The sequence below is a fragment of the Drosophila suzukii genome, chromosome X, assembly GCF_043229965.1.
Source record: "Drosophila suzukii chromosome X, CBGP_Dsuzu_IsoJpt1.0, whole genome shotgun sequence".
NCBI lineage: Eukaryota > Metazoa > Arthropoda > Insecta > Diptera > Drosophilidae > Drosophila > Drosophila suzukii.
The window spans coordinates 18,921,860-18,936,727 of record NC_092084.1 but is presented as its reverse complement, the minus strand read 5'-3'; the positions used below and the strand labels follow the sequence as shown (position 1 = coordinate 18,936,727).

Genomic DNA, 14,868 nt, shown 5'->3' with positions numbered 1-14,868 from the left:
CCCGGCGAGAGGTCAGCGCAGGTCCATCTTGATTTGCTTGGGACTATCGTCGCTGGGATTCTCCTGCAGTGGTCGTTTCTGCCCCACCATGGCCACCGATTTGATGCGCTGCGTCAACTGTTCCATTTCCATGGGAATGGGATTGGTATTGGGGTGGGCACCCCGATCACGTGGTTCCCGCTCTCGCCTAGGTCTGGGGATCACAAATCTGCGGTAGATATCCTCCAACCGGTCCAACGGCAGACCTTCCACATCGGGCAGATATATCTGCCTCTGTAATATAACCATGGATTTTTACTAATCCAACACCTTTCGTTAAATAAAGAACTCACCTTTTTGAGTTCCTTCATCATATCATCTCTGGTTAGATCAAAATCCATTTTCCTGCTTAATAGTTTGGTTTAAATATTATAATCACGGTATAAACAAACGACCCGATGAGAGGTCCCCTATCTTATCGTAAGAGCGATGGGAATCCGCAGTTGAGACTTGCACACGATATATCGATATTTTACTTTTTGAACTTTATAAATAAAATGGTTAATTAAAAAAACCGTATATTTATAAATAAAATCTTAACATCGTGTGAAAAAGGTATTACCATTAGCAAAGTAATCCGGTAGAGCTGAAAATTGGTTAAAAAAATCCTTTCGGGTTGATTTTGTTGGTTCTTTTACTTCCTTTATAATAATTTTGCGAGTCAATCACGATTGTAAATGCACCACATAAGTTGTTTTTATCTTTATTTGAAATTGATTTTTAGCAATCGCTATGTTTATATATAATTTTTCGACTATAATTTCATTTAAATATTATGGTTGTTGCGTGAAGGCTTAATCGATTAATTTAAAATAAATTCATTAACAATTCGTTTCAACAAAATAGGTTTTGTTCATAGATATATTTGATAATACGTAATTAGCATAAATAATTGGAACTTACTGAAAGTCGATTCATGGAAATTCAGTGCCAAAACCTCCAGCGGTTTGTCCTACACATACATATGTATACATATCAATTTATATATATCGCCCGACCTGATATATATTCTTACAATACAAATGGTATAAGTTCTTTACACATAATTAAAGCAAACTTGCTCCATAATTCGCTTCTTTCCGGTTTGCTCTTCAGAGCCCAAAACAAAACCGAATGATACAAATGAAAGTGAATCCTTTAAAATAAATAAAACCATTTCTTGGGTCTGTCTATGTCTTTCTCTGTAACGGTTCCTCTATGTGCCTCTGTGGGTTCTTGATCTTTTCCATTAAAAATTTACTTGCGTTACGTTTTTGAAACTCCTTAAACTTTGGTATAATATCGTTATCGTATTGATCAATAGCTAATTTCTCAAGATAGATGTGTTCCACTAAATCGTTAGTCCTAAAAGAAATCGTTACTTTTAGCTACAAAATTGAAAAAGGCTGTGATGTCTGAAGTTCTTTTTTTTTGTCCGATTTCTTTGTGCTTCGGGGAGTCGTTGTCTTATTTTTTGGTTGTTTTATCTTGTAAATCCAATGTGGTTTCTAAAAAGTCTGTGCTAGCTTATGAACAAAGTCGATTTGGTTGCAGCTGCTCCAGGTTGTCTCTGGGTCACCATGTGGGTCCTATATATTAGGTAGATGCATATATCGCGGTGCAAAATTGAACACGTTCCCCGTCCCGTTCCCTAGACGTCGATCACGCTGTCGTTCTTCTTCATCTCCATGAGATGGGTCTGCTTGAGCTTCTCCTGCATCTGGGTGAGCATGTCCTGCATCCTCCGTATTTCCTCGTCCTTCTGCAGGAGCAGCCTGTCCGTCTCCGAGATGGCCGCATCGAATCCGTTGGTCGAGCTAATCGAGTCCCTCTTCAATTTCCCACGCTCGCGGAGCGCGTGCTGCGAAATCTGCGAGATGCACTGCGCCCGGAAGTTCTCGTAGTGCACGTCCTGAAAAATTACAATGTTATAGATTAGTATAATTCAGAGACGAGACTAAGTACCCTTATCGATCTGATAAGAACAAACACAATCCCATGTTTTGAAAATCTATCCTTTTTAAAGTGCTAGGTTCTAGTAATACCTACAATTCCATTACAAAATTAAAAATACTGAAATTACATACATATTTTTTTCAAAATATTTTTTACAAATATTTTTTGGGGATAGTTAAGAATGAAAAAGTTGGAGATTGTAGGCTAATCTATTTACAACTGTAAAAAATGGTTGAATATATCTAATAATTTATAGAGTTTTAGATATTACAGAAATGATACATTAGGACAGCCTCGAACACTTAATAGATTTTACTTTCGTATCTGACAAATATAGATCCCCAAACCCACCTGCGTGGTGTCCTTGAGGTCCTGCATGTGCGTAGATATCAAGAAGGTGCGCAGCTTGATGAAGTCGCTGTGCTCTGGGTCCTCCACGTTGACCACGCCCCACGGATACTGGCGACCCCGCACCTTCTTGCCGGCCACCTCCAAAATGGTATTGCTGCCGACCACGGCGAACGGGATGGAGGCCTTCAGCTCGCGATCCTGCTGCTTGAAGTCGTCGTCCTCGTCGGAATCGCACTCGGGGAACTGGTACAGCTGGATGTGGTTGTCCTCCAGGTCCTGCAGGATGCGCTCCTTCAGCTTGCGCACCTCCTGCTTGTTGAGACAGTCGGCCTTGCCGATCACCAGCACGATGTTCACCTTGCGGTGCAACCGTCGGATCAAGTCGAGGTCCATCTGTCGCAGGCTGGAAGGATAAAGCAGGATTTCAGTTTTAATTTATAGAAAACTTAAAAACTCGTATGTTTTTATTTTTATTAAAATTAAAAATGATCGAAAGGAAACTTATATCAACCAAAATCAAAATAATATCAAATATTTAGCTTGTTACGGAGCTTTAAAGCTATATTGCAAAACCACACATAATAATATCTACATTTAATATATAGAAAAAAAATTCCAAGTAAACATATCATTTCCGTTAAAGTCCTATTATCTCCATTCCATTCCGCACCAAAATTTGTTTAAATGATAAAACTTTTTGTTATGACATATAGGTCATATATATATTATTCAGTAATATTACCCAATATTCAAGAGGCAACTGATTCTAGTTTTAATACATGTTACGCATGAAAAATTCTTGAAATGGGCTCGATTTTAATCGCATTTATGCACATGTATTATTTTTTTGTGACACATGCTGGAATCTCAATTGTAATATTTAAATTTTTAATATAAAATAAACTTTACTCATTTTAAGATTAGTAAACTAAAGTCATAATAAGATAACAACAAAACAGCTTTAACATTTATTTAAGACTGAATATATTTTTAAAAATTATTTAAATAATGACACACTGTGGAAGCGGTATTGGAAGATAAAACAAATATGAAACTGAAAAGCAACTAACATTAACTAAGAATATCTTGGAATATAAGATAATTTTTCAATATTAAAATACATTTAAATACATTTAAGGCTTTCCAATGTATAATATTTAAATGAAATGCATTTCACAACAAATTGAAATGCATCCCATTTAGCGAGACCCACCTGTGGCCCCATGGCGGGACGAAGTAGAGGCAGCAGTGCACCCGGTTATCCTGGATGTTGCGTCGATTGAGTCCGCTCTCGTCGGTGAAGTACTGGCGGAACTGCTCGTCGATGTACTGGGTGCACACCCGCCAGCTGTCCTCGCAGTTGATGGCATCCCCGAATCCCGGGGTGTCCACCACCGTCAGCCGGAGTCGTACGCCCCGCTCCTCGATGTCCATCGTCTTCTTCTCCACCTTCGTCGTCTTCTCGATCCGCTCCTCCACATTGGGCATCTGCCGGTTCTTGTAAAGATCGCCCAGGAAGAGGCTGTTGATCAGGGTGGACTTGCCCAGTCCCGATTCGCCGACCACCATCAGGGTGAACTCGAAGCCCCGCTTCACCGACTTCCGGTGCACTTGCTCTGGAAGGGTGGCGAAGCCTATGTAATCCCGATCCTTGTCGAACGAGGGCGTTTTAGCTGCAAGGGAACACAAATACACAGTGATTTTAGTCGAAAAGAATTTATAAACGGTAGAGATTTTCATGATATATAAGTCAGATAGTTAGTTTCAGATAGGTTAATATCTTTGTATTTATGAAATTTCATTTTCGATTCCGTTGGTAATGGTAATAAAATAAAAGAAATTTGTATTCATAACAATATTGTATTCAAAACAATACTTACATTTAAATCAATAGAATAATAATAATAAATAATTAAAGAGAAAATCAATAACTAAGGTATGACCTAAAACAGATGGTGCAGTAAAAAGAATTCCCAACGATTGTTAAATGAAATGGAATCCTTAAAGCTCAGATCTTTTTTCCTCTGTGGTAACTAAGGAGTGAGAACACAAAACGGGCTAATCGACTGAAGGACCTTGCACTTGGGTCTTGAATCTCGGTTCTTGAGCGACTTCATCGCCGTCTCATTAGGCAAACGAATTGGTGGAATGGCTTTCGAGTGAAGGGGTAACAGAACTGGTAGGTGGGAATGCCCCATCTGCGACCCCTAAAGTTGTTCCTTACACATGTTCCTGCCGCTGAAGTGTCCTGGTCTCTGGTCCTCGTCCTCGTAACTCCCGACTCCTGCCCCCTAAGTCTCCCCTTCCCGCCGAGTTTCGTGTGTATACGGAACGCCTACTTAAAACGTAATTGGCCCAAGCCTCGCCACTTTTTCTGCCTTCCGGGTTTTCACTTTATCTTCCTGTTTATCAGCAAATTTGCCACATTGTTGGATTGTTTGGTTGTTTGGCAGTGAATATATCTTTCTTTATTTTCGTTTTCGTTTTCGGTTTAGAGTCTGTAGTTGTTTGTTATTTGTTTGGTCGTTGAAAAAATAAATCCCCGAGTTTGATGAACACTTTATTGTATTGTGGTGGAGCTGCAACTGGCGAGCGAACTGCCCTAAAACCATCCAAAATTAATGGGCTCTCGTATGCTTAGCTCTCTCGCTCTCTCTTCCTCCCGCCCATGTGCCACGCCCCCCTCTTCCACGCACTGTCCTTTTTCGAGGACGTGTTAGATGAAGTGGCAACACCGAAATGCAACTTTCCCCCGTACTATCACCCTCTATTCGCGTTCTCTCGGCGCCTGCGCCTAAGGACCTGGCCCAAACTAGCGGAAGCCCGGTAAAAAGTGGGCCAGATGTTATGGGGCTTTTTGGTCAAAATGGGCGGTAAACGGCGTTGCCGGATGGTTACGCAAAGTTCTTGTTTTTTTTAAAGTTTTCATGGCTTCAGTAAAATTTTCAAGATGGTTTTTGAAAACTGTTACAGTCTAAAAGTCAGTTATACAAAAAGTCGGCCAGTTATTCCATTCTTATTGGTCAAAATATTGTTAGATACAGTGCAGTGTTGCCAAATAGTTTAAAAAAATGCTTGAACTTCCAAATTTTGTTGTGATTGTTCAAAACAAATTTACCAAGTCATACAAAATATTAAGCAGCTAAATTTTGCAAATTTTCTAGTAATTAAAAAAAAAAGGATAGGGTTTCAAATGGTTGTAAAATAGTTGAAAAAAAACTCAATATCTGCTTTAGAAATATCCAAAACTTTTGACTAGATTAGGTTGAAATTCTTAAGACACTTTTGTGAAAACGCCTTTCAACTTGCCGTTAATTAAAAAAGTAAACTAGTTAAAACTTTCCCAAAATATCGAATATAATATCAAGGGGTATTTTGCAATAATTGGTCGTGTTTTCTTCGTTCACAGCTCAGGTTTCCTAAAAAAAAGAAAACAATTCACCCTGGACAGTCTGGGTACTTCCCTTTCCCGCTTGCCGAGATATGGTAGCACTGGTTGAGGGCCCCACCCCCGTAGATCGACTAACCACCCACCCCTCGAGCTTCCGAGTTCCTAAGGGTGTCATCAGCGGGGAGACAGGCGGTTCATTGTTCCCGCTCACGTTTCCCATTTAATCGAGTTTGAAACGCGCTCAGCTGGCAAGGCCACGGGGAGTTGGAATGCGGTGCATCCTACAGGGTGATACAGTGCAACTCGAGTACAACCCCTCAGTCAGAACCCAACCCCAGTCCTAAGGATAGCTTTACACTTCCTAGGGCATTTCAAAATTGTTCAAAGAAAATATTTATTTAAATACGTATAATTGGCTAACCGTTTTATTTGAACAAGAGAGTCTAAATTGACTAAGAGATGGTTTTTTATGCAATGTTTTTGTAATATATGCACATACGTATTACGTATTATGTGTAAAGTGTAAAGCCGCCTTAAAGCAAACCCCTCGACATGCAAGGAAATCAGTTGAAAAGCACCACTTTCCCCTGCTCACAGCACACGATCATCATCAACGCGGCATTTCTCAAAATATTTTGTGTAAACTTTGTTCAATTGTTGCGAATCGCGTGTAAACATTGAATGAACTTGCTGCCCCGCATTATCGCGATGGGCCAAGAGATATTTGTTTGAGTCTTAGGGCCCAGATACAGTTATCTCAGATTCTGAGATCGCTGTGTGTGTGTGAGGCCATATCTTCTGCATATCTCCATCTGTCGGATAAATGTGCGAAATCGGGCCCAGACCACAAGGAAGGCTAATGAGCGCAATGACTTGGCCCGACTCGAAGATTGGCCAGTGTAAACAAAAGGGGTATGCCAGTTCTAAGGGGTGATATGTAAAATGCACAGGGAGAAAGGGCAATTAGTGGGTTTTCACTGTTTCACATTAATATGGGAGTTCCCTAGTTCCTGAAGTGGGATTTAGATAGAATTTTAATACGACTTTTACAATATATGATGTAAGAATCAGCTCTTCAACTGATAGATCATTTAATTTTGTAATCTCAGAGTCGAAATATTAAATTACTTTAAAGCTGAATTAACATCACTTTCACAATGTTTTATGTGTTTCAATCACCAATTATTTTTATTTGATGGTATACTTTTTCTCATTTGTGGGAGTAGCCAACTAAAATTGAGGTTACATTGGAAAACGATGAAGAGTTCTTTCAACTTTGCTTTCCTCCTTCACCTGCTTTATCTTTTCCATCAGTCGAGATGTGAAAACGCCCACTACAACGCCCTCTATACGGAACACTGGGTCCCCCACTCCATTTCCCATTTTCCACCCCACCCACACACGACTGACAAAATCTGAGCTCTCAATTCCACAAATCTGATAGTTCCCCACCCTCTGTCCAATATTTCTCAGTGTGTCTCTGCTCTCGTTGAAGATCTTTATCGCCGCTGCTTATTGTCGTTTGTTTATCCCAAAGAGCTTTTCTGTGGGCGTTGCAGTTTTCATCTTTTCCCCACCGATTTCCCCCGGGTTTGCCCCACACTTCGATGTGGTTCATTGACTAGACTTGTCGCTGTCATCAGGCGTCTGTCGGTCTACACAGAGAAATAAGTACTTTGACTCCAAAACTGCCTCATATCAGGCTGAAAAATATATAATTTTTGGTATAAGATAAATAATATATAAAAAATATTAAAAAACTTTTGAATTTTATTTAAATACTTTCGAAGTTTAGCCTTTTTTTAAAGTTTTAAAGGATGTTTTCAATACCCAGCACCATTATTTCCATTAAATCTATTAATACAAATGGTATTTTCCTAGGTGTATCTTTGTAATTCCCATCAATTACAGCGCGAGGGGCGAAAACGATCCACTAGAATTATTAGATAGGTTGTTGGGTGTCAAACACTTGAGCATTTATCGTTTGATCGGAATCGCTGGCAAATGGCCTGGGAAATGATTTTCCTTTGCACCCGCCACACGATCTCGATCGGCATTATGACAGACCATTTAACACTTGGCGACACATCAATTTCAATCTCGGTCGCTCACTCATTCGCCTTATCTTGCTTTCCCCCCCCCATATTTTTGCCCATCTCAATTTCATTTCAATTAAGTTCAATTCGAGTTCTGTTGCAGAATGCAGCTCACTTTTTATGTTCTTCAGTTTGTTTTATACCCTATACGAAAGGGTAAGAAAGTTTCGATTATAGGTTGGAATCAATGCAAGAGAACTCATTTGGAAATTCCCACCTTAATAAAATATGTCTGTATTTCTTAAGGGTATCTTGACTGAACTTTAAATGTTCATGATCATAATAAGAATATTTTTTTATATTTTTAGAAATATCATTTTAGTATCAAACATAAAATTCTTAAAATATTATAATTAAATGTATAATCATGTAAGAAATACAACTTGTTTCCAGAGTATTGGCGATTTCGGTGCCCCGGCTAGCCCTTCAATCTTGTTATATTTTCTTGGAGCTCTACGCATCTTGTTCCTCTTCTTGCCAGAGTTCGAGTGGCTTGTTGAACGCACGAGTGCCCAGACTGAGAAATAGGAATATGGGTAGGGGTCTTCGGGGCCTTTGGGGGCTTGAAGTGACTCTCGATGCAGCCATCGAACGTGCATCGGCATTGGGTTTCGTCTCCGCTTACTTTTCTGCTTTTCCTGCCCAGTCTCAAAGGCATTTGGGTAGGTAAACAAAAGCCAAAGGGACAGGAACCATAGTAGAACTTGCTCAAATACAACGAAGGCTTTTCGTATCATTAAAAAACGAACCACAGAAATCACTAGGATTTTGATATCTGTTAGGAATGTGTTTAAAAGTATGCAACATAATATTTAAAGCCGAAAGTTAGATGGATTGCTTCTGAAAGAGGTCATACCTGGTTTCAAAACCCTATTGATTAAAATGGATGATAATGTTTAAATTAGATTTTGTATAGCTCTTAACAAATATAAAACTCTGGCTAGAATGCTGCCTGGCCAGGTTTCACTGTACAGCTGTCCACACATCCAAGGGCATTCGTTGGTGCCTTGTTGCAATGTTCCATAAATAGCCGCATCTCCACTCTTGGCATGCTGAAAACTTTCAAAACAATTGACGGCATTTGAAGTAGCTGCCCAGGTTTACCGCCTCCCAGTTCCCCACCCATGTCAGCCCCCCAATCCTCTCCACTGCCACCTTTTGCCTGCATTTCAAGTGAATTTCTCGCATTCAGAGAACCATTTTCAATCCGTTCGATTTTCTCCGCCATTCAATTTCGAAATTCCTGTTTCCACACAGAAAATTGTTTATCTTTGATGATCTCGAACCGAAAGCCACACAATTGCTCTATAAATTCTACCCTTTGTTGGGGGAAAGATCTCTCGATGCACAGATAAGCTCGAAATACTCGAAATACGAATTCTGATTTCATCAAGGAAAATCATATAAAAGTAATGCCTATTAAAATCTTTGTATAGTGTTTTTTAGAGGATTATTTCTATCAAATTTAAACTCCAAGCCATATTTGATTGATTGAAAACTTGATATAATTACGCTAGGTTTTAATAGACTAGTCGATAAATTTTATACAAAGTTTCTATGAAGAAATTATAAAAATAAGTGTAAATCTAAAGGTAAATCTTAAAATCCATTGCTTCACCCGCAGTTGTTAATGGAATGTCGGTGTCAGTCTGAGACTTTGATCTTTGAAATGGATCTGTCCGCGTTTGACATCCCACCACTTTTAGGTTTATTCCCGCCGAAATGCACCCTGCTTGATTTACGCATTCTATTTATAATACGTGTATAACCGAAAACGTTAAAATCTATGCCATTGCAGCGCCTCTACCCCCCGACACTTAACCCCTTTTTGGAGAATGGGCATTTGACAGCTTTATGCACTGATTTCTCTAATTGCCATGAAAATTCCACTCCCACTGTGCACAATGTACAGATTAGGGCAAGTAAATAGGTCTGCAAGTTGAACAGATAAACTGGTTACTATGCCTTGGCTTGATAAACATTTAAAAATACTTTTATATTTAAGTATATTATCAAAATTTAGAGTACTATGTACTTAAAAAGCACTTTTATCTTTTAAATTCAGATTGATTAAAATATTTAAAGGCACTTATGCATATTTAGTAGAAGCAGTAAAATGCTTTGGCTTGTGGTTTCTGAAATATTGTTCCATAAATCACGTTTAAGTACCAAACAATTCTTAAAAATTATTATTCTAGTTCTTTTTTTTTGCCCGCTGCTGTAGAACTGCATGCTGACGCCCCCGCATTTGAACAATGCATGGAAAACATATAGGAGAACATATAGTAGACATCGAGAAAAGGGAACGACAACCACAATAGCGGCCAGGGAGACAAACATGTGTACATATTCATTTGCCATAACAATGAAGTTGGCTCTTAATGAGTTTTTAAACGCTAAACTGCAGCATTTTTAATTGGAACTAACGAATGAAAGCCTAAAAAATGGGAACTGCGACTTGGAAGTGAATGCGAAAGGAAAGGCGCATTGGAAATGGATGACTAAACTTAGACAATCGATGAGCGTGATTTTTTTCTGATGCATTAACTAATTGAACACCATTTGGGGAGAGCTGTATCTACGGCTAACAATACAGTAAACTCCCAGAGAATAAACTTGGGATTGTATAAATTAAAATTAATATTTAGCATTACTCATTAAATGTGCATATCCAAATATTTCAGTTAATTATTATTAATAGAAGTAGGTTTATTTAAATTTACATATTTCTAAAAGCAACAAACTTATTAAAATGTAATTGAATAATTATACCTAATAAATTATTTTACAATCCAATTAAAAAACTCTTTAATGTACATTTATTATAATTTACGAGCACTGTAGAATCAAGCAACTCAATAAAACACCACTTAAGGTGAGCTCAGTACAATATTTATAAATACCATTAGCACTCTCTAAGTTTTGTTTATCTTATCACGTTTGATTCTAGGTCTATGACTGTATACATGGGTTCGCCTATGACTATACTAATAATACAAACAGAGAAAATTTATTTCTCAGTATTATCGGAATACAAACAGATTACAAATTTAAATTGAACTCATAAAAGTAAGGCATTGGATATTCATATCCGAAATTGGTATCTGTAGTATAATATTTATTAGTGTTTTAATACTTTTTTTCTAGTTACAGTAGGACATATTTGTATTATGTATATCTCATATTAAGCTTAAGGTCACATACCTATAGCTAAATTTAAGTTCGCCTGTAAATGTTACATTATAGTCGAGCATTTAATAGTAATAATAATATCTGATACCATTTTTTAAAATCCTAAGACCCCAAGAAAGTGAACATTTTCTTACTGTGCTGGGCAATAGTATAGAATCCAATGGGCCAGTGGTTCGGCGGGGCTAAGACCTCCCCCGATATCGGCGACACAAATGCTCATCGGGCACTAACGACATGTCAACCAGGAGAACCGTTAGCTGCGGTCACGTTGCCACCAAGTTAAGGCCAATGCCAAATGGCCAAATGGCCAAGACCAAAAGACCCAAGGCCCAAGGCCCAGACCGATCTGCAATTGGGATTGGGATTCGATTGGGTGCGGCCAACTGCGAACTACACAAAACTTGGAGGGGGTAAAAAATAAAAACACTGTCTACGCCTACCAAAAACGGCGGTTGCAACAACAACAACAACAACCAGCAACTCCCAGTCCAAAAGTAAAAGCCAAGAAACATGAAAAAAAAACCAAGGCGAAAGCGAAGCCAAAACAAAAACGAAGCGGGCAAAAATGGAAAGGAAGCCGCCGTCGACTTTCCAAGACATCGGAAAATGGGAAAATAGTTGGCCAGCCAATTTTCTTGTCGGCGGAAAAGCAGCGGAGTGCGCCACGTAATGGGGAAGCCAATCGAGATCCCAGATCCCAGATACCGAATACCGAATACCAAAGACCAGAGACCAGATAAGATCGATCCAGCCGATGGCAATTGGCCCGCAGAGAACCCACATACACTCGAACTCAAAATATGGAGCTTTGCGCTCAATACAAACATTTGCATAATACACTCAGGAAATTAATTACCTGGAAATTTAGGAATTCCCTTTTGCTTTGGACGCAATAAAGAAATTTTTACATTTTAGAACACATTTCCTTAAATTCATCATTTCTGAAAAATAAATACTACAAATATAGTACTGAATTTCGAGCATAAATATTGTTTCAGTGTTTGGCAATAAGTCTCACTATCTTATTATGTTTACATAATTGTTCTATATTATTTTTAATTTTAGCGACGAATTGGTTTTTAACTCCCATATTTTTTCTCATTTTAAACGACAATTTTTCATATTCTCAAAATAGTTACATGCATATGTACATATATTGGAAAATATATTATAATATAATAACATAATATTAACTTTAGTTCAAACGAAGCTGAGGGGGAAATACCGAGTTCTTGGGAACCATTAATTTCGTGGAATTCATGACGCAAAAACCATATGGACAAAATCTTATCTAGTTTAGTTGTAACTTAACGAAACCTTTATCTTCAAGGGTCATTCCTGGTAACCAATTTTTCGATAACATAAGCTTTGTTAGTTTATTAAGTAATGCAACAGTAAAAATAAAACTAAATAAAATAAAGAGCCTTAAAACATAAAGTGTTAGATCCTTTAAAAAACTATTTAGATTTTGAAGAACTGCAAATAGGTTTAACCCTCTGTAAGCAGTTCGATCAACCCCTTAACCCCTTTTAGGGAAAGGTTTTTCGCACCCTTGAAAAGGGATTTGTACTCACGTTTGGGGTAAATGGGTGGACGACATTTAACCGTCTCGCTGTTGTTGTTGTTGTTGTTGATGATGATGCTGCTGTTGCTGCCGTTGATGCTGCTGATGGCACTGGCCACGCCCCCAGCCACTGAACCGCCCATCAGGGGCGGCTGGCTGAGGGGGAGTGGCGGGGGCGGCGGCTGGTGCTTCATGGTCGTCGAGGGGGGCACATTGCCGCCCCCGAAGAGGCGACGCTGCGGTAGAAACGCCGTTTTGTTGCCTGTGTGTTGCAAGTTGCAGGTTGCACAATCTGTTGTTGTTGCTGAAGTTGTTGAAAGTTGCTACTGCTGCCACATTAAATTTACACTATCTATTCACACTGCACCTGGAGGGTTAAATTCAATCCAAATATTAAATATAAAAAAAAATGTCCTATACTTTTTAAGGGTTCAATTACTGTTGCAGTAGCTTTTTTTTTATTTTTACTGCACAGAGTCAATCAGTAAATATTTTATAAGGCGCGTTTTATTTATAAGTTGTAAAAACATTTTTAAAATATATTTTTTTGCTGCTTAAAAAAATATCCCTCCCCTTTGTTTTTCTTATAATGATAGTTTGCATATTTGCCAGCATAAGGGTTAAGATTAACAGTAACCTACGCACACAAGCTTATCTAGTGCTTATCTCACGCGAAAAGGTGCGAGTGGGAGGGAGAGGGGCTAACTGCAGTATTGACTTTTTACGGTTTCTGCATATGCATACATATGTACATATGCACATACAAACATAAAGTGCATTTGCAATTTGAAAAAAAAATTGCATACTCAATGGGTGGAAAACTAACGGTGCAGCTGCTTCACCTTGACCTACACAGCCACAAATACAAGTGAGATGCACATCACACACACACACGCACACACTGGGGTAAATCACCACGGTCGCACACACAAAAAAATAATAATAATAAAAAAAAGCTCACGCACTTTGTTATTAACTATTTCCGTTCTTGTTTTGGTTTTACGTATTTTAAGCGCAACTTCCGAAAATTGCACAAAACTAGGAAATATTTTAAGCGAAATTGATCTGAAATCAGTAAATAAGTCCTTTACAAGAACCGCAAGTATGAATCCTCGGCAATATATATATTTATGTTATTTTAATCGTAAACAACGGAGCGCGCGTTGTTTATTTCCCAAAAACTGAAAAACGTCTGTTCGGATGGCAACAAAAACAACAACCACCGCTTTTAGTGTTGCCTGATAGCGCAAGCGAAATTGCACTAAAAAATCCAGACTTTTGCAGAAGTTCGCGCCAATGAGGGAAGTTTTGGTATTTTTCAAAAAACAAAGTGGAGTCTTTAGTTTTAATGAATCTAATTTGTAAAATCAAATAGTAATTTTACATTTTCACCACTAATATATCAATTAACTGTACTTTTCAAACGACAGTTGGACATGGCTAGACCGATTTGGCTGGTGATCCTAATCAATCATCATATCCTCTTAAAACTTTCCAAAAAATACAATATACCCAATGCTTTGGCGTGGTTAACCCACTAACCTTGTTAGCTGAAAGTGGGCAGCCACTGGCTAAAGGCGCTACGCCACTGTCAAGTTCAATGCTAAGAGCCTGCCAAAAGGGGGGGCACACCCATGGCCCCTATGTTAACGGAAAAGACCATTAAAAAAACAATATGAATTATTTATTTTTGATTTTCGCACTACTCTTTATCTATCTGACAAAGGGGCTTTTGAGTGTTATGTGCGCTTCGGTAAGCCCTATGTGTCTCATAGTCCGAAGCGGGGCAAACATTTCTCTGGAAATATAAAGATTCTTAAGTAATCCCCTTTTTTTTAATTGAACAAATTTGTTTAAGTAAAAACAGTCCCAGTTTTGTGAAGCTTTATGCTTTATTTCTTAGGGTAATTCGCCCTTAAAAATAGAAAATGCTCCCTTCATTACAAAAAAAAACTTTAAATTTGGGCCACTCACCCTGAGCACAGGAAAATCTTTATAAGTTCAAGAAAAATCAGTTACCCCTGAGTCCTACGTCAGAATTGTACGTTTATATACGAACAGCGTGTTTGAGATTACGGAGCAGTAAATAATAATAATCGTGAAGAAATGTTTAAATCCTTCCGAAATTTTGTGGGCGGAAAGCCCATTAAAAGGGAGGGCACACGCCGAGCAGCTGACGGAATTGAGCCCGATGCCATCGTTGACTTAACCGAAGATCCCGTCATCAAGCAACTAGTCGATAGGAACATGGACCCCTGCATATGCCCGGTTTGTCTTGACGTGGTCAAGGAGCCGGTGGG

The 14,868-nt window shown here is 38.6% G+C and overlaps 2 protein-coding genes across 3 annotated transcripts; both read right to left on the bottom strand.

Annotated features, from left to right (window-relative positions):
* Positions 1 to 12: 12 nt before the first annotated feature.
* Positions 13 to 466, bottom strand: LOC108005462 (uncharacterized). The gene is made up of 2 exons (XM_017068758.4): positions 333 to 466; positions 13 to 273 (listed from the first exon to the last, which is right to left on the bottom strand). Exons 1-2 carry the CDS (start codon positions 378 to 380, stop codon positions 13 to 15), a joined length of 309 nt encoding a protein of 102 aa, XP_016924247.2. The 5' UTR covers positions 381 to 466.
* Positions 467 to 726: 260 nt separating this feature from the next.
* Septin4 (septin 4) lies at positions 727 to 13,756 on the bottom strand. 2 transcript variants are annotated; one of them, XM_017068749.4, is made up of 5 exons: positions 13,534 to 13,756; positions 12,579 to 12,935; positions 3,539 to 3,998; positions 2,326 to 2,728; positions 727 to 1,930 (listed from the first exon to the last, which is right to left on the bottom strand). In XM_017068749.4, exons 2-5 carry the CDS (start codon positions 12,760 to 12,762, stop codon positions 1,670 to 1,672), a joined length of 1,308 nt encoding a protein of 435 aa, XP_016924238.2. In that variant the 5' UTR covers positions 12,763 to 12,935; positions 13,534 to 13,756; the 3' UTR covers positions 727 to 1,669. The 2 variants fall into 2 exon arrangements, with proteins under 2 accessions (XP_016924238.2, XP_016924240.1); XM_017068751.4 differs by lacking the exons at positions 12,579 to 12,935; positions 13,534 to 13,756 and adding an exon at positions 4,550 to 4,890.
* Positions 13,757 to 14,868: the final 1,112 nt, after the last annotated feature.